The sequence below is a fragment of the Rhipicephalus microplus genome, chromosome 3 (genome assembly GCF_043290135.1).
Source record: "Rhipicephalus microplus isolate Deutch F79 chromosome 3, USDA_Rmic, whole genome shotgun sequence".
Taxonomy (NCBI): domain Eukaryota; kingdom Metazoa; phylum Arthropoda; class Arachnida; order Ixodida; family Ixodidae; genus Rhipicephalus; species Rhipicephalus microplus.
In genome coordinates, this window is record NC_134702.1 from 262557895 (window position 1) to 262576839 (window position 18945).

An 18945-nucleotide genomic window follows, 5' to 3' on the forward strand; every position below is an offset into this window, starting at 1 on the left:
ATCTCATACTGTTAAAGAGGCCTTTTCTTACCCATAAATTACTTTTAAACTTGAAATGTTTCTGGCACTTGAAGATAGTAGCATTTGTGCGGACAGCTTCTAAAACAATAAAACAAAAATTTTGAAGAGCTAGTTCTGTGTCATCCACAGATTAAATCAATGGCCAATCCGTACTTGATATAGCACTAACGAAGCTTGTCACCGTGAAATTTGGACAAAAAGCAGGTTAAGTTGCACTGCTAAATTTCAGCCTGAGCTGCGCCGAATACAGGTAAATATTCTGTGATGAGCATATCTATGACGATTGCTAGTGTAGAAGGTGCGATATCAGTTAAATCGTGGTCTAAAAGCGAATAGCTTCCACGTGTAAAGTACGTGGTAAAAGAAGTATATAATGATTCAAAGTAGAAACCAGCTATGCAGTCAGTTTAGGCAGTTGCAGTGCCAATATCTATGTCGAGTAAACTAATAATATTATCACCAAGAACTAAACCTTGGTTATGCTCGAGAGATGTGCCATGAAGAAGCTTGCACAACCCACTCAGAAAATCAGAAACTTATGAAGATGGGGAGCGGTATACATGAAACTGAGAATAAAAGCGCCATTCTGCGATCTCTGCTCTATATCGCTTCCAATCCATACCGATTTACAGTGACGTATGTGGAGGGCAAGATCTGTCCGCCACTTATGAGCAGAGTCTTGGGTAATTGAATATACAAAACCATCACGGCGATCTGCAATGCAGTAGCAGTATTTCGCTTTGTATTTCAAGGAATTGTGCAAATTAGCATTATAGAACCACGTTTAGGAAAAACAAAGAAGTAAAATTGGTTGAAATATCGAGTCAATGAAGGATGTCGCCAACTCCTCGCAAACTTCGCGCGTCGATATTGCCACCTGCTTCTAGTCGTAGGCCAAGGCAAAGGCTCAGTCCACAAAATATAGAAGTGCGTGCTTGACCCCGCTTTGGCGAGCAAGCCAATTTTCTAAAAAGTGCAGAGTTACTTTCAAAGCATGTTCTGCAGGGCCTCCTTCATGACTATCTCTTCATGACTATCTTTTCCTACTCAAGTGGTAGTTTTTAGGGATGCAATGCGAATTCTTCAGAACGCTGGAGTAGGCATTTTTTCCTGTTAGCCTAATTGGTCTCTCGCGCTCCGACCGCCTGACCTTACGCCAATTTGTCTCGCAAAGTTCCTGGCAAGTGCATTGGCTCTTAGAAAACTAAGCTCTCAGCAAACAAAAGCAATTATTCTTCGGAATTCCTTGTCTGTTTGCACTAATTTAACGTTCTCCAACCAGTCCCCTCTTCTCAGAATATTCTGGTCACTCCTGCCACGTAGCCTACCTGAAGTTAGGATTCTTTGGGTCAATCGCCAGGCATGTTGGAATTGTAATAAATGAAACTTATGACTCGCTTGCTTTAGCGTCTTTAACTTTACAGGTGGTACTCGTAGTTTGACAGTTTTCTTTTAATACTGCAGAACGAGTGGAATTCCTGTTAGTCTTAAAAAAACAACGAAATATCATTCATACAATCTGAAGAATTCCGGCAATTGCAGTAAACATGGCACACCGCAAAATAACTTTTCAGTCAATTTGAGGTAATCCTGAAAAACTTTCGCTGTTGAGTTCCTCAGTTAATTATTATCTTCACAAATCTAAATTTTCCTTAACAACAGTTTGCAATGAACCGGTAGCAATAGATTATTTTCTTCTCACATGCCACCGCTTCGCCTTACTCCACCTAATAATTCTTGAGAGGGTGATTGGTATGCTGGGATTGGCAGTTGTTATACCCACACCTTTATTCTTTGAAGCGAGTCAGTACGATACTTTCAGAGTGTCAAACAATGAGGTTGTCGGAGATCAGCAGACAACCAAGAAGAAGTGCTGGTGGGGTGTTGTCTCCACAGCTAGCGCCATAACGTGCGTGCGGCACTAACGTAATCATCATGAAAATTTAGTATTCGAATGTCGCCATTAAAGGCATTTGTTGGGTGTGTCTCGTGGCTCCATCATTCTGGCGGTAGTAGCCACTGCTCTTTCTGGTATTTTGACACTGCAGACTATCTGTTCATCTCTTCATCTCGTGTGGAAGGATCACACTCACAGCAAAATGCCTTATAGCTGTACTGTCCTGCCTCATCTTTTACCCGTGTTTTCTTAGTGCAGTTCGTAAGGTGTCAAATGGCCCTGCAACACTTTTTGAGCATGATCAGCAAACATTGTCAATCGGTGTCGAGGTTCTCGTAAAGACGAGGGCCGAGTACGGTAACGACACACGCGGCCTTGAGTTCACAATAAATTTTTTAAAGTCATCTAAAATTGTTTGCTCTTTTCTGAACAATTGATGGTATAGGCTGAAAAATCACTCGTCACAACCATTGGGTCAGTCATCAATTGATTTGAGCAACACGTGCTTAGTCGCTGCTCGGGCAGCCGCAGAAGGCCGCGACTTGTCTACGTACGCACACCATTACAATGAAAAAAAGAGAAGTGCTCTCGGTAACAAGGCGCACGTGACGTATCTTTTTTTTTTTCATGCAATCTTTCTTTGCTTAGCGTCCAGTGCTTTCTTCAGGTGGATGGAAGACATAATGCAACTGCAGTGCGCAACCAATCTTCGTAAATCCACTCGTACTGGACGGATAGAAAAATATTGCGAGAATAAATTCTTAACGCAATAAGTTCTTTTAGTGAATCTATTCCATGGCTAGATAAAAATGGTTGTACAGCCCCTTTAAAAGTAATGCGAATCAATTATACCAATTATGCTCAATATGAGGAATAACAAGGCTTGCTATGCTGAAAATGCGGTATACTAAACCAACAGTCACACAAATAATACCATTAGGTGAAATTATCATAAAGTAATTGTAACAGATAATGTGAAGAAGCGAAAAACAGTCAGGAACATTCGCCTGACTCCCGAGGTGATGACGGGAGCTTTTTTACATATTTATATTTTTTACTCAATATATTCAATACTAGAATACAATACAACAGAAAGAAAAAAAGCGAATAAAACAGAAGGAGGTCCCAAAACGAAAACTGTCAGAGGGCCTCCTCCTATAACAAGTATAAAATAACGTAAACAAAGATTGGCAAAGAAGAAATCGTAAGAAACAATTTTAATTTAACAAACTAGCACTAATGTAAATATTTATCAAGGGATATACAAACATGGTGAGCATATCCACATAAATAAATACAAATATATATAAAAATACACACATAAATGCACAAGTATGAGCAGGTGATGCATGTGGCTAATAAATATTGTTTAAGTAGACGCCGTAATTAATGTAGTGAAGATCAATATTGATGGAAGTGAATCCCAAAATGAAATTACAGTCAACAACGCTGTCATTTTGCCGTAGTTAAGTTTACTTTCGGAAGCAGGAGGTTACTGTTTTCAAGAAAGCGTGTGTTATTATTATTGTGAAGATGTGTAGGGGAAGTATGTCAGTTGAATTGTCACCTGTTCTACTTCTGAATAATAAGACATCTTGTTTCAGTTGAAAAGCGGCGGGGATAGCTGAATCTCAAGACTGCTAAAGATGGGAGCTGCTGATGCGCTGCATGAACTATGAGTGATGATTCGCATTGCGCTTTTCTGAAGGTGAATGATAGATGCCATATGAGTGGTGTACGTGTTGGCCCTGCATGAAATGCAGTAATTAAGGTGACTTTGAATAAATGAAGAGTAAAGTGATCTAGGGAATAAATCGAAGAAAGTGCGTCTAGTCAGCTATAATGATGAGTACGAAGACGCTGTGACGGACCAGTCAAGACGAAAACAGAAATACATATCGGCACCCGTACGGCTGCTTTGATCAAGTTGATCCATGCTTGGAGTTTAACGGCTCAAAACCACTTTATGATTATGAGAGACGCCGTAGTGGAGGGATACGGAAATTTCGACCACCTGGGGTTCTTTAACGTGTAGCCAAATCTGGGGCCACGGGCCTACACCATTTATCCTTTGGACCGAGTCAGTTGGATGCAGGCCGCCGTGCTATTCTTTCAGAACCACGTCAGTTCATTCAGGCAACCGAAAGGATGCGCTGCTGGTAGTTCCGCCAGATATATCCTATTTTTCAAACCCCTTCTTCTTTTTGCTGTTTTTTTAAATCTGCTTTGTCATAATCTTTTGCTGTTTTCACTTTCATTTTTTTTCTTGATTACAGTACATTATTATTCACCTAGTTCTTATTTGATTTCTCTCTCTTTAAACAAACATTGTATAAAGTGGTCATAAAGTGTGTTCAATCCACCTTGTCGGTATGAGCCAAGATCTTCTAGGCGACAAAACAAAACGAAACAAGCCCAACCGAAGCGCTTGGTAAGTGCCCTGTGGCCCAGACCCCTGGACCGACGTGACAATATGAATAATCAACGTACGTGTGATAATTGCAGTGATTTCAGTAGGTCACAACATCAAGCTCAAGCCAAAAAGTCGCGAAGATCAACCTATGAGTTTCTCTCGGCCTTTGTTGCACTGCTGTCTGTATAATCTAAATACCCTAAAATTGGTTCACTCGCGTACTTTGATTTGAAGTTTTCAGTTTAGAAAAACTGCCATTTGTTGTCCTTCTTTAACGCAAGGACTTTGCTTGAACAAACATTTGTTATAGACTAAGACGTGTTCGTTGATGTAAATGGGCTCATTCGAATGGCTAGAAATCCAATTTGGGAGGAACGCGTACGGGTTTCATGACCCTTACTTAAAGACTCATTCTTTTATGCGCCTGAGCAGAAACGAACAATGATGTTGGTGACAGTTGCCACTCAATCGCTTAGGCGACCGTCTTCTTTTTTTTTTCCTTTTTTTCTTTTTTTTCACATGCACATACAAAGTGGTTCTGTTTGCCTACCACTTGATGACCATTGAAGGGAAACAGACGAAGATGAAAGAAAGCCGACCGACCCATTAAGGGGAAACCCTTTTCTTACGCACGCTGTCACGGACCACCACGGCGACAATCTTGGGTGGCCCGACACACGCCGAGAACTGACCACCACATTCTTAAATGGATTGAATGCTTTCTGACTAATCGCACTCAGTTTGTAACACCTAATGGCTATAACTCACCTCTTTCTAAAGTAACATCCGGCGTACCCCAAGGTTCCGTATTAGGCCCTTTACTCTTTCTTATATATATTAATGATCTCCCAGACAGCATTAACTCCGCTATAAGGTTATTTGCAGATGATTGTGTAATTTACCGCGAAATAAACAATGAATATGATAACCAATTTCTACAGTCAGACCTTGACACTGTCTCAACCTGGTGCAATAAATGGCTTATGACTCTCAACTCTAACAAATCTAAATGCATGTCAATAACCCGGCGATCTCTTTCTCCGCCCTGTACCTGCAGAATTAACGCCGTTTCCCTCCAGCATGTCTCTTCATATAAGTACCTCGGCGTTTACATTACCAACAATCTATCTTGGCACACGCATGTTACCTACATCTGTAATAACGCTAACCGAACGCTAGGATACTTACGCCGCAACTTTTCTCGCGCTCCGCTGTCCCTCAAAATTCAATTATACCGATCACTAATTCGCCCAAAGCTTGAGTACGCGACCGCTATATGGGATCCCGTGCAGCAAAATTTAATTAACGCGTTAGAATCTGTTCAGAACCGCTCAGTTTGGTTCATTTGTTCTAATTATTCCCGTACTGCTAGCATATCAGAAATGAAATCTAACCTTGACCTACCCAATTTAACTGTCCGGAGGAAACTGGCGCGACTGCATTTTTTTCATAAGATATTTTTTCACAATCTATCAATGAAGCGAGACCTCATTTCACAACCATCATACCACTCATCGCGCATTGATCATCAGCATAAGGTTGCCATTCCGTTTTGCCGCACCAAATTCTTTTCAGCAGCCTTCTTACCGAAAACAGCAGCCGATTGGAACCACCTTCCCTCTTCCGTTGTATCAATAACAGACCCTTTGTTACTCAAGACTGCAATTTCTCAGCAATGCTTGTAACTATACGCAGTTTCCATTATCTATCTTTGTCTTGTATGTGCTTGAATTCTTATACATATTTAGTTGACTTATGTTGCCTTCCTGATTTGCGCATCTGATACTTGTTTCTTTATTTTGTCTTTTTTTCTTGTGTGTTATATATGTTGTACCCACCCCCTCTGTAATGCCCTACGGGCCCTGAGGGTATTCTAATAAAATAAAAAAATAAGAGTAAAAGAAAACAAGAAAGGACAGTGTACACGTACGAGTCAGTCAGAAAAACAAGCATGGTCTCCAGCTATCAGTCTTTGTCACCAATTTCCTACTGGCTTACTTCTCCGAGGCAGGAGAGTGTTCCGCGGTCCTCGTTGATGCCAGCTACTAATGTTTGAAATTTGAAAATAAAATATGCCTCACGCTGTTCGTGCTCTCGTCTGTTTGAGAAACCGGACTGCAAAAGAGTTACGCTGATATTTTCAAAACTGTGATTTGGCAGGCGCAGATGTCTAGATAAAGGTAACTTCGGCAGTGAAGTGGCGTGGTACCGGTGATTATTGAACCGCAGCCGAAATGGCGTGTCTGTTTGGCCGATATATTCTTGTCCGCAGATGTTCCAATGTAGCATGTACATTACGTTACTGGAGTCACAATTAAGGCTTTCAGATAAGCAGAATTTGAAATCCGAAAAGTTCGCTTTGGATTCACGTGTTGTGACCATCTGTGGGCATACCTTGCATCGTGCTTTTCCGCAGAGATGGCACCCTGACTGAAATTTGGGGGTGTTTGTTTTTGCTCTAACGACAATGTCCTCCAGATTTTTATCCCTGTAGTACACCACGTGAGGTGGATTCGCGAAAATGAAAGTTAGTCGTTTGCTTTGCCTGATTATGTTGAAATGGCGGGAAAGTATGTTGTTGATTCGGGGCGCTGATGAGGAGTAAGTTAGTACAAGGTTCGTTTGGGAAGTCGTTTTAGATACTTTGTTTGGTCCTTTAATTATATAATTCCTGTTCACGTTGCGAGCACGTAGTATGACATCGTCAACAATGTCTTCCGGATAATTTTGTTTCAATAAGGAATGCTTTAGGTGTTCTGCGTGACTGTCAAATTCCCGCATATTGGTGCATATTCTTCGGTACCGGTAGGCCTGAGAATATGGAATACCCGTTTTGTAATGCTTTGGGTGGCTGCTGTTGAAATGTAGGTACATTTGACGGTTTGTAGGCTTTTTGTAAAGGTTTGTTGACAAGAAGTCATTTTTGACCGTGACAGTGACGTCCAAGAAGTTAATTCTAGTTTTGAAAAATTTGTGCGTGAATTTAATTGACGGGTGGCAGTTGTTAAAACCCTCTATGAAGCGGAAAAGACTTCCCTCATTGTGGTCCCATATCATAAAAATATCATCTAAGTATCTTCTGTAGTAGAAAGGTTTCAAGGTGCGTCACTCAATGATTGGGATTTCAAGTGAAGCCATAAAGGTGCTCGCGAAGTTTGGGGTCATTTTCGTGCCCATTGCAGTGCCACTGACCTGAAGGAAATGCTTGCCATTGAACTCAAAATGGTTATAATTTAGTACAAGTTTAAGAAGTGTAAACAGTACCTCACCACTTACACTCGTTGATGAGTCAGATTTTACATATTCAGAAACCATAGCCGCTATTCCGTCATGGTGGGGTAGGTTGGTGTACAGTGAGCAGACGTCCATGGTCACCAGAAAACTACCGCCTGGTATATCCAAACTTGAAGTTTCGCAGATGAAGTGATTTGTGTCCTTTAGGTAATAGGGAAAATTCGGGGGATGTTTTTTATTAAGGAATTGATGAATTCTGATATATTTTCTGTTGATGTGCTGTTACTGGATACTATCGGACGTCCCGGATTGCCTGTCTTGTGTATTTTGGGGAGCAAATAGAATCGACCGGGAACAGAATGGGCCGCTAACATTGCTTTTAACATTTTGCCGGTAATTTTCTTGTCCCGGCGGAGATTATTTAGGGTTACTTTTATCTCCCTTTCAAAATTTGGGAGTCGGGTCTGTTGGAAGTTCTCTGTAGAATTTTGTGTCTGATAGTTGTCGTTCCCCTTCCTTTAAGTAGTCCGACGTGTTTAGAATTACTATGAAGCCCCCTTTATCAGCCGGTTTGATGGTAATTTCTGTGTTTTTTCGTAGTTCATCGAGTGCCCTTCGTTCTAAATTTGATATGTTGTTTCGAGATGGCCGATTTTTTTTCATACGCTCTGATGATATCTTTTTGAACTGCTCATATATACATATCGAGGTGTCTGTCCCTCTGCTCACCTGGACACCATGATTTGTCACCACCAATCAATCTATTCTCGTCCGTACAGTCCTTGCGATCATGAAAGTATTCACAGAGGCGGACATTACGCGCAAAGTTATCGAGGTTTTGGTACAGTTCAAATTCATTGAATCTACCGGATGATGGACAAAAGGTTAAGCCTCTCGACAAAAGTTGAAGCTGAGCGGGTGTGAGCGTTGTGTTGGACAGATTGAGGACATTTTTCTCATAAGTTTTCAGCTGCTCTTGGCCATCACGTGGCACGGGAGTGTCAGCGTCATATTCGAGAGTAAGGGTGTTTTAATTAGAATTGCACTGTAGTTTCGAGTTCCCATTTTTCTCCTCAAAGTTAGATTGTGGTGCGGCTGGTCCCTGGCGTTCTAGTACGGCCTCATTCCCATTTTTCTGTTGCAGAGCAGTGGAGCTTCTGCAGTCCCGATTGAATTTTTTATATTTTACTACTGAAATTTCGCCTCTCTTTTTTAGTTCATATCTTTCCAGTTCTCTTGCCGCATGCTGTCCGAGATTAGATACCAATTTCTGCGTGGCCACCCTGACACTGTATTCGATAACCTTACGCTCACCATGGTCCGCAATGACCCGAGTCAGTTGCAAGGACGCTTCTAGTAATATTTTTTCCACTTCCTCCTTTCTGCTTTACTTAGTGTAGACTTTGAGAGTTTGCAGGCTAGGCGGAGGCCCTTAGGTGCTATTTCGTGAGATAGATATTTGGTTAGTTGTTCCGCGTGTTTTTCGCATTGCACCCGTTTTTCAATGATTTTCCTAATAGATAGAAATGAATGGGACCATGCGTGTTTAAGACTGCCCGTACCTTTTGTTTCCCCGTGTCATTTGGAAGCCGCCGCCTTGGTCTTCGCCGCATTCGTCCACCTGGTGTTGTAAGGCCTCGCTGGTGGGAGTGGCGACGTCGTCACTGCTGGGACCCTGGATGGCTCTTTGTGTTTCTCGGCTCCCTGTTGTTGAGTGGGTTTGGCACTGGAGTTTGCCGTGCAAGCAGTTGCCGCCGATCTCTGACTCACTGGTGGGACTAGCTGGCTCGCTGGCCTCGCTGGTCGTAGTGGCGACATCGTCACTGCTGGGGCTCTGGATGGCTCTGTGTGTCGCTAGGCTCCCTGTTGTTGAGGGGGCTTGGCACTGGAGTTGTCCGTGCAAGCGATTGCCGCCGATCTCCATGCCGCCGACGTCCATCGCAGCTGCACCCTCGTGTGCTGTGCCAACAGCGCGACTCCCTCGAAGCTTGCATGTAAGCCGTCAGCAGCCAGGAAGCGGCGCAGCGGGAGTGTTGAGAAACCGTGTTCGACGTAATAGACGCCTGCTCCCAACAACCCGTAGTGGCAGAGACACTGTTGACAGTGGTTCTTCCTCTTTTTTGTACTTTTGTCTTTTTTTTCTCTTTTTTTCTTTTATTCTTTTCGACCTTTTTCTTCTCTTTTTTTCTTTCTTTAGTTCTTTTTCACTCTTGATAACATCTTTCAAGGCGAGAGGGACGCGGCAGCTGCGAAGTTTGGAAGTTCATGTTAGTATAACTCATCCCCTGATGAAGGTAGGACCGCTCCCGAAACTGTTGGGAAATAAATATATTTATCATTGTTGACAACGCCCCTGACGTGCCATATCCAATATATATATATATATATATATATATATATATATATATATATATATATATATATATATATATATATATATATATATATATATATATATATAGGCATTATAACATGGCACTGGCTTTGATTTAATTATGTAGTCAAATACCACAGAGCAGACGTCCCTGTGGCTATAACCAAATTTAATGCTGCCAAACGATAAAATTACTGCCACATTTAATTCTAATCCCTTATCGGTGGGTTTTCTCATCTTCTTCACTACACAAATGATCTTGCATTCAGTTTTATTGCCACTGACATATGATATTTTACGAGGGTGGAACGTACCCCACACTATCAACAAACATGTTATGTGAGTAACGAGTCAGTATATTGGAAATACATTTAGAAAATATATTTGCAAGAGTGGCTGCAGCGCTGGTTAGTCTGGCTCTGAGCTCGAGCAACAAGCAGCCTTCATCCTTTTTTGTCGGGCACACACGCATATTGACAATATGCATTGGGCAGCCTACGTGTAACAATATTCTCAAGGTGCTCAGGATTTTTAGTCAACCTTCTTTATATGCACAGCTTCGCTAAAAATACAAATTGCTCTTTTACTGCGTCTTCAGTGCTATACAAAGAACACTTGTACCTCAATTGTGCACAATTTTTAAATCAAGTACTACACGAGCCTTAATTCTTTTTTTTCTCTACGGATGGGAAAAGTATGTTCTCACTACGATATAAGCTCGTAAAGCAAGAGCTTCTGTCTTTGTGTCCGTGTGCCTTCCTTCAGTCCGTGTTCCATAGCATTACCCTTTAAAAAATAAATTTCCAACTCGGCCGAGAAACCGCCCTTCACAGCGAAGATGTGATTGTAGGATAAGACAGTGAAATTGTGCATTTGTCTTTGCACGTTACGTGGAAATCTTATCAGCAGGCATACGGGTTATTATTGACTCCGAAATTTTTCTTCATTTCAGGGAAGGCAGATGTACTCTTGCTACATCGTTCTCCATGTTCCAATTCATTTCTCTGTACAGCATCATTCAATTTCTATCTGTCATACTTCTGTATCACGTAAGTACCGATGAATAACAAATTTTCATAGTAATGCTTAGTGCTTTTCGAGTTTTTTTGATGCAGAAGGGGCTACATGTTTCGAATAGTTTTGTGTATGCTGAATCGAATTCTAGAAGCCAAGGGGCTTTTTGAGCACAGTTCACAGAGTCGTTCCTCGAAAGACGAAGCTGTGAGTGTTTTGTGAATTCTCACGAGGCCGCTTTGTCTGGGTGGCCATTGCACTTATCTGTTTTTATGAGCAAGCTTATCTGTATGTACGTTATACGAGCACAATGCTACATAAAGAAATAATTTTTTTGATCGAGTCATCTAACGGCATCAGAGAAAGCGGTTACGGGTGCCATAAATATGGAAGAAACAAGATAAAATGCAGCACAGTAGTGGTGCGGAGAAGTGGTGAGAATGTTTTCTCCTCTTTGTTACACAAAACTTGGCCATTCATGAGCTTCTAACATGTCCCTTGCTTTCTTTTGCGGTAATATGCCACACTGTGGCATACTTTATCCTCTCAATTACTGTTTTACCTTGTCTTCGTTTTCTTTCCCACCTCTTGTTCTTCTGTACAAACCACCATTGCTGGCTGTTTCCGTTCGTTCTGGCTTTTTGTGTGTTCTTTTCATATGTTTCTCACCTTACCTCTTCCTCTCTATTTTTTCTTCTTCTTCGCCTTGGTAAACTATTAGCTTGGGTGCTCGGCTGCTGATATGACGGTCACGGGTTTGATCCCTGCCATGAACATCGCATTCAAAACTGTAGCAATAAAAAGCTAATGGTGTAGGTGTCAGTGTCGGCTTGGCCGTCTTTGGTTGCGAGCAAAAAGTAATTTCATCCGTGACGAAAAAAAAGTTTAAAATGCTAATGAAAAAACATCAACACATCCACAAAGAAATCGATGATATAGTAGCTTGCTCGAAGGTGAACGGGGTGCATCTTGGTGAGACTATTTCAGTAGGAAGGCTTGTTAACGAGTCGGGGCATGTTGTGTACACCAGAAACAGCGTTGTCGGTGATGTTCCGCGGCCACCACTGTTCAGTGCTGGCCACGTCAATCGGCACATTTACCACCTGCCCTTTTGGGCTATACTGATGACTGCCTTGAGTCAATTGCCTAACGCTCATAAATCACCGACGTGGACATCAGGCGTTCTTCAACGGGGGTGAGAACAGGTACGTGAAAGGGTTTGGGAGAATATCGATACCCATCAGTAACAATTATCGTACGAACTTTTCACGTGCTGGTTTCACTACTAAGTGACGAAAACGAAGTGGACTTATTTACGAGGAGGCGAACGAGTGAGCCATCGAAAACTGACGCCTTGAGTGGGGGCCCGCCATCTAATGAGTAGTGTTGAAATCACCTTAGCGGGGATCTCGAGCGGAGACTGGATAATTGTACACTGGCGTAAACGTCGGTGGCCGCAGGACTGCGGGCAAAGTTGAGGATCTAGCTACTAAAAATGGGGGATTCTTAAGCTTCACTTGTTAAAGTTGAATTCTAGAGCAATATTCTGTCCCTAAAGCGTACTTTAATCACTTATATACTTTTTATTGTATCATGTCACTCGAGAAGTTTTATTTGCTGATTGCTGCAATGTAGTCTGTTTAGTTAAAAGTATTTATTCACAGTGAAGCCTTCACATGTGGCTGCACTTTTTCCAGTGGGTAGCAAGTTTTAAAGCATGAGGAATGATGGGAGTGCATTGTTTTCAAACCTGCCATTTCCGCACAGAGTGGTCTTAGGGTAATGCGCGAAAGAATAAGGTGGCCTTTTGTTATGGATGGCCAGAGTTAAACCACGAAGTCGTTATGAAAACCAAATGTCCTGACGCCCGATGGCAATGTATGCTTCTACCCGCAAGCAACGTTTTCAACTAACGAGGCCTATGCCCATGCGCCGACGCCGGAATTTCTGGGAAACGAGCTCTGCAACGCTATTGCGTAAATAACTAATATAAACTGTTGGGGAGAACTGAGGATTGAACCCGCACCGTTTACTCGCCGGGCAGGTGTTTCAGCGCGCAGCCACGCGTCTCTTAGCGAATACAGTAAAATGACTACCTGTGCATGGATATTCGCTGGAAATACAGTTCTTGCTTTAGAGACATGCTTGTCCGGTACACAGGCTTCGCAATACAGCATGTATTATTGCGGAAATACTCCCTGGTACAAGCACACAACGCCATTGGGCGTCGAAACTCGTGATTATAGTAACGGCTTCTCGGTTTAAAGCCGGTCAGCTTTTACAAAATTCACAGGTGTTGCTGCATGTATTCCCTAGAGAGCACGTAGAGTGTGCGAAGAAAGATCAAAAAGATTTCAAGTGCACAATTTTTTGTGCGCTACAAAGCATCCTACTAATTAGACAGAACTCAGCCTTATGTGAAAACGTCGCTGAAACAAGCCGGTGTCACCGTCATCGATTACATTCAAAAAATCGACAATCTCAACTTCTCCGGTAACAAGATACAATTAATAGTGTACAACTAGTAGATCAAGTACTAAGTAGGTACAGGGTATCGCTTGAGCATTCAACTGTTAAAGGTGAAGCTTAAGAATGCCCTCATTTTGCCTATACACTTTAGATTCCTTTCTCGTCATTCCTGTGTTCCTCTTACAGTGTTTTTAGTTCTTTCCCTGGACGCGTGCACCTAAATATAAGCACATGACCTTCTACAGGCCCGTGTTCTTCGATTGAGACGATAAACCCCAACAATTATTATTTCTCGTTTTCTGTGATCAAGCCTGACGAATCAGGACAAGTGTTCTCAGATTAAGCAGAATATGAAAATGGCATGAAAACAGCACGTGCCGGTTTATAATGTTAGTTTTTGGATTCAGCAGTAGTATCAAGCCTGGTTTAAACAGCTCCGCTGTTTTGAAGTTAGAGTGCCCATCCACGCGCTATCCGCACAGCCACACCGAACATGCCGGTACACCAGCCGTTCACGAGCGGAGGGCGAAAGAGCCTATCGGCAGCACTATTTCGCCCTCCACTTCAGCGTGGCAGGTGTCCTGGCGCGTGTGTGGTGGTTGTGCGGATAGTGCGTGAATAGAGCATAGGCAATTCTTACGGGCCGTGCGAGCTTGCTCAGTTGTTGCGTAGAACAATAGAGAAAGTGTGACGAAGCGCAGAAAGCCACAGCCGTTAGAGGTTTACTTGACGAGCACCGTAACCACACCAGATATATTTACTGCACAGAAGGGGATGCTCATGCATGACTACTTTTGTGCCCTTTTCGATAACAGGCGCCGCATCCACAGATGAAACGTGGGTGCATTTTGGCATGCGCTGCCAAAATCCGTATAACTTTTCTCGCGGTGGCACATTCATCTGAATGTAGTCACGCGCAATAATGTCACCAGGCAAAATGTTGTTTCTAACTAAGATGAGTTGGTACGCATAAAAGAATATTGAAATGGGCAAATGAAATTTAACCTAGGCTCCATTTCAAACAGCCACAAATGGCTTTGTACAGGCGAGCAAATTTCTTCAGATGAGTTCAGGCCAACTGGAAACTTTTCTACTGATGATTACTTCAAGTATGATTTGTCATTTCTACGTGAAGTTTACAAGTTTTTCGTCGCGCAACCCCTTCAGAGAAACATAGCAGGCGAGTAAGTGGTGCGAACGCTGTACGTGACAATAAGTACGTGACCTGCGTCACTAATAAAGTCCTGCTTCTAGATAATCACATAACGTCATCATTTATTACCATCTTAAAAATTTTTCGGCGTAACGATCATGTCATACCATGGTATCGCGCGGCATCATGTGTGTGTGACGGCACCATAAAAGGTCGACCTATGGCGGTAAAGTTCATTTTCAACAGCCGAAGAGTAGGAAGGCATTAATGTGATCGACCAACAGCGTGACGGCAATCAAATCAATGTATGCCTTTGCGTATCAGCATGTCTCGCAAATAGTCTTCAGACACAGTTATGATGTACTACAGTATACGAAGTACGATTAACGTCTTCAATAATTATGTTCTAAAGCTGGCCGCAGCCATACTGGCCCGAGATGAAAGTGGCCTGCAATAAATATGCCTTTCCAGAACCCTCATCTAAAATAAAGACGTTTATTCTGTATCTGTTGCAGAGAGTATATTATTCTGAAAATTTCTTTCCCAGCCTCCCAAGGTAGTGAGAAAATTTAAAGATGCACTGCGGTAGTTCGACAACTATCTAAGAGCCAGCTGTTTTAAACGTTCTGATTTTCTCTGCGCAGGTGCAAACAAACTTTTCAGACCCAATGTTTCTCTACGTCGACTTATTTGTGATCACGTCACTGGCTGTTACAAGTAAGTCCTGGTTTTTCATCATTTTTTCACCTTACGCGGGTACAGCTACTCCCCGGTGCTTTGACAGGTTACCAACCGTCTCGAATTTTGCGAAATTGTCCCTGGCTTTCCTTGCACAGTCCCGACTCCTGCACCGCCCCTGTTGGGACAGCTATATGTCCCGAATTCGTTACGGGCAGTTAACCTAGAAATTTTTATCTGATCTAATGCACTTCAACAATGCTTGTCACGCTACAAAACACGAAGTTCAAGTTAGTCGCAGGCACACACAATGCATTGCTGTCGCGGCTAGTGATCGCTGTAGGGGCTTTATTCCGTTCCGCTCAACTTCCGTGAGCATGTGACATTCACGAGAACGTTTTTTAGTGAGAGGAATGGTCACAAGATGTCACAGCAGTAAAAAAACAAATTAGTCTAAAAATACTGCAGGAAAGAAAACTGGTTTTGCTTGCTCTCTATGTAAAAAGACTGACATGAATTTTAATTATTTCCTGGTTTTTGTTTAAAAAAATACACAGTATGTCGAGAACCCTGAAAAGAGTACCTGATAAGTCATGGAATGTATTTTGAATACCGCTACCTCAAAAGAACAAGTTCTCTTTTGATGTCGAGAGGGCAGCTTCGCAGTGATGTGCAAGATGTCTGACGTCACGGGAAGTTTACAACTCGTGACTTACTAGTAACAACAGCCTGTTTGCTTTCCTTCACACGTGGTTCACGTAAAAAGCGATGAGGAAAATACAGTCCAGCGACTCAGACAAGATTTTCTGCAATTTAAACTGCACGCAAGAATAAAAATTTTCGAACACAGTGAACTATGCTGACTTGCAGTGATGCTGTCTATTGCAGTGGGGCTGGCTTGACGATGCTGGGTGACGAACTGCAAAGTCAAAGTAAAATGTTTTATACTTGTTGTCTCGCTTGGGTGTGTGGAGAGAGCTGATAGTAAGCTGACAGTGCACAACAAGGAACGAAAGATGTTCCTTTATTAGGTGCCTCGAAGTTATGTCAGTACTCTTTTGTTTTAAGCTGCCTCCACTCGCCCCATGCCAACTTGCTTCATTCGAGAGTTAATCATCCTAACTTTGGCAGCTATACATTTTCATATAGGTTTCATACTTATAAATTTCGAAACGTTCTTCGAGCGGCTCCGTTAACCTCACTGTATAATAGTGCACGATGGCTTGCCTAAGCATGGACTCGGAGTTGAAGCTGGTCGCAAGAGCAAAGAGCTGAGTGCATTTACAGTGGTCCACACTTTCACAATAATGAGGAGCTATACTTATAATGTTAACAACAATGCATGATGTCCGGAGTTGTACTGCTCACAAAACTGTTCATGAAATTACTTGCCCAATAATTGCAAACGCAGACTAATGTTCTAATGCAACTGATATTTCTTTTACAGCGAAAGCCGTTATGAGATCGAAACTCGCGTCACGCGCTCGCCGTAGTTGTCCGCCGTTACCGCCGCCGGTGTCCGTAACCACTGGCTATTATCGCGAAATAAAAAGAAAGCCGAGCACCAAGGACACAGGGGCACTCTAAGCTAGGCCCGTTGCGTGCCAGCCCAGCATTCTACCACTGAGCCACGCTGGTGCTTGGGGCTTGTTCGCAAACTTGCCCTATCAAGGCTTGATGTCGGGAAAAGAATCACATTATTGTGAGTAATAAAGGGTTTTATACCAAAAAAAGAACAACGAGGTGTCACACAATGCCAATAGCGTAAGGAGTGCGTCATCCAATGCTCGATCCAACCCATTACAAAAAGTTTTTTCGATCATCTAATAACTGTGGCGCAAAAAATCTTAGGCATAATTCCCCGTCGTTGTCAGCCGTTGCATGAACCATTGGCGCAAAGTTCCTTGCCTGTGCTTAGCGGATACAAGGCTTTTCAGAAGAATAACAAAAAATAGCATATTGAATGTTGGTCTACTATTCGGAAATTGTCATTATAATGCCTAAGTGGGTACCCAGCCAGGGCGCTTGCAGCAGTTCCCCAAGGAATGTTTATAAAGAGCTCTCAAAGCCCGCTTTTCTAGCTTTCGCTGTGACTGTGATGTGCCTCCCTGCGCAGTTCTAGCGTTTTATTATTCGAGAACACCTCATGGACCTTTCTATCAGGGCTATAAATGAAAGGTACACCCTCACCACCTTCATTTCAGCTTTATCGCACCTTTCGAAGGGTCACTAGGGACACGATTATCACTTGAAGCCAACAGTCGGAAATGTTATATTATAGTAATAATAATAATGATAATATTATTCTTACGGAAAATGGGCACAATGACTGACTGGCACACTCGCTCGCCTGTCAACTTATTAATTCTTTCCTCTTCCTTTACTTCATCTCTGTAACAATATCAGGGGCACAACCTCCTAAAACCACGATATGATTATGAGGAACGCCGTATTCCGGAAATTTCGACCATCTGGTGTTCTCTAACATCCACTGACATTGCGCAGTACACGGGCCTTTACCTTTCGCCTCCATTCAAATACGGCCGCTGTGGCCGAGATTGAAACCGAACCTTTTTTTTATTATTATTATTTCCAGGTACTGTTGGCCGATGGGGCCGTTACAGGGGTAAGGTAGAAAACTAACATAACAACCGTCATGTCATGCGTAAAAAAGAAATGCATAGCTGATACAAAAGGAATACATCACTATACTACGTTCTACGACTTACATGCTACATCACACACATCACAAAATACACTTCCCAATATTACATCCTACAACGTACATGAGACAAGTTACAGCAAATAGATTCATAGTCAAAAGATAACAGGCACACACACCAAAAACAGCAATCACCGTTTACGAACATTCACCTAGAAAATATTTCGTAACATTGTTTTCAAAATGTTCTGCAGTTGAAGAATCACGTGCGCGGCTGCTGACCTTTGGTCAGCAGCCGCGCACTCTAACCACAGATCCACCGAGGTGGACTAAAATATTATTGCTTACACTGTACTAATAGTGACAGTAATATTTATATTGTACTACTACTACTACTACTACTACTACTACTACTACTACTACTACTACTACTACTACTACTACTACTACTACTACTACTACTACTACTACTACAGGTATGCCCCAATGGATCAATGGCTAGAGTGCTTGGCTGCTGACCCGAAGGTTTCGGGTTCAACCCCGGCCGCTGTGGTCGCATATCGATGGATACAATTTGGCAGAGGCTCCTTGACTCTTTTATGGCCGTGCACGTTAAAACACACCTGATTGTCAAACATTCTGCAGCGTTCCACTTCGCCGTCTCCCATAATCTCAGCGTCGTCATGGGACGTAAAACACCAATAGTATTAGTAATAAATGTATTAATTATTTTATTGCGACATGAATTGTAGGGTCCCTTTTGGCTAAGTTTTGCCGATGGCACCAACGTTGGCGTCGCCGTGACTTACCGTATATATTGTTACGAGTAACTTGTTTAATGAGCTATTTACAGCGCAGAGAACCCGACGAGCAAGATGGCGTCAGACCAGCATCCAACGAAAAAACCCACTTCGTCCTCCTCTTTCTTGCGGCCGTGTTTAGCCGCATTTTTGTATCATAACCCCCGGCGGTAGAAGTACCGTCCCGGTGCTAAATTTACGCAGATGATGTCGAAGGGGGGTAATAGGGC

General features: G+C 42.6%; 1 protein-coding gene across 7 annotated transcripts in view; it reads left to right on the forward strand.

Moving 5' to 3' along the window:
- The window catches only part of LOC119170521 (polyamine-transporting ATPase 13A3), a 1084416-nt gene that overhangs the window by 848623 nt on the left and 216848 nt on the right, over positions 1–18945 (forward strand). For all 7 annotated transcript variants that reach the window (XR_012894535.1, XR_012894534.1, XM_075890967.1 and 4 more), the window contains 2 exons: positions 10892–10988; positions 15220–15292. Coding sequence is in view for 5 of the 7 variants with exons in the window: in XM_075890967.1 (XP_075747082.1) it covers positions 10892–10988; positions 15220–15292 (170 nt within the window). In the remaining 2 variants the exon portion in view is untranslated. The remainder of the gene's footprint in view (positions 1–10891; positions 10989–15219; positions 15293–18945) is intronic.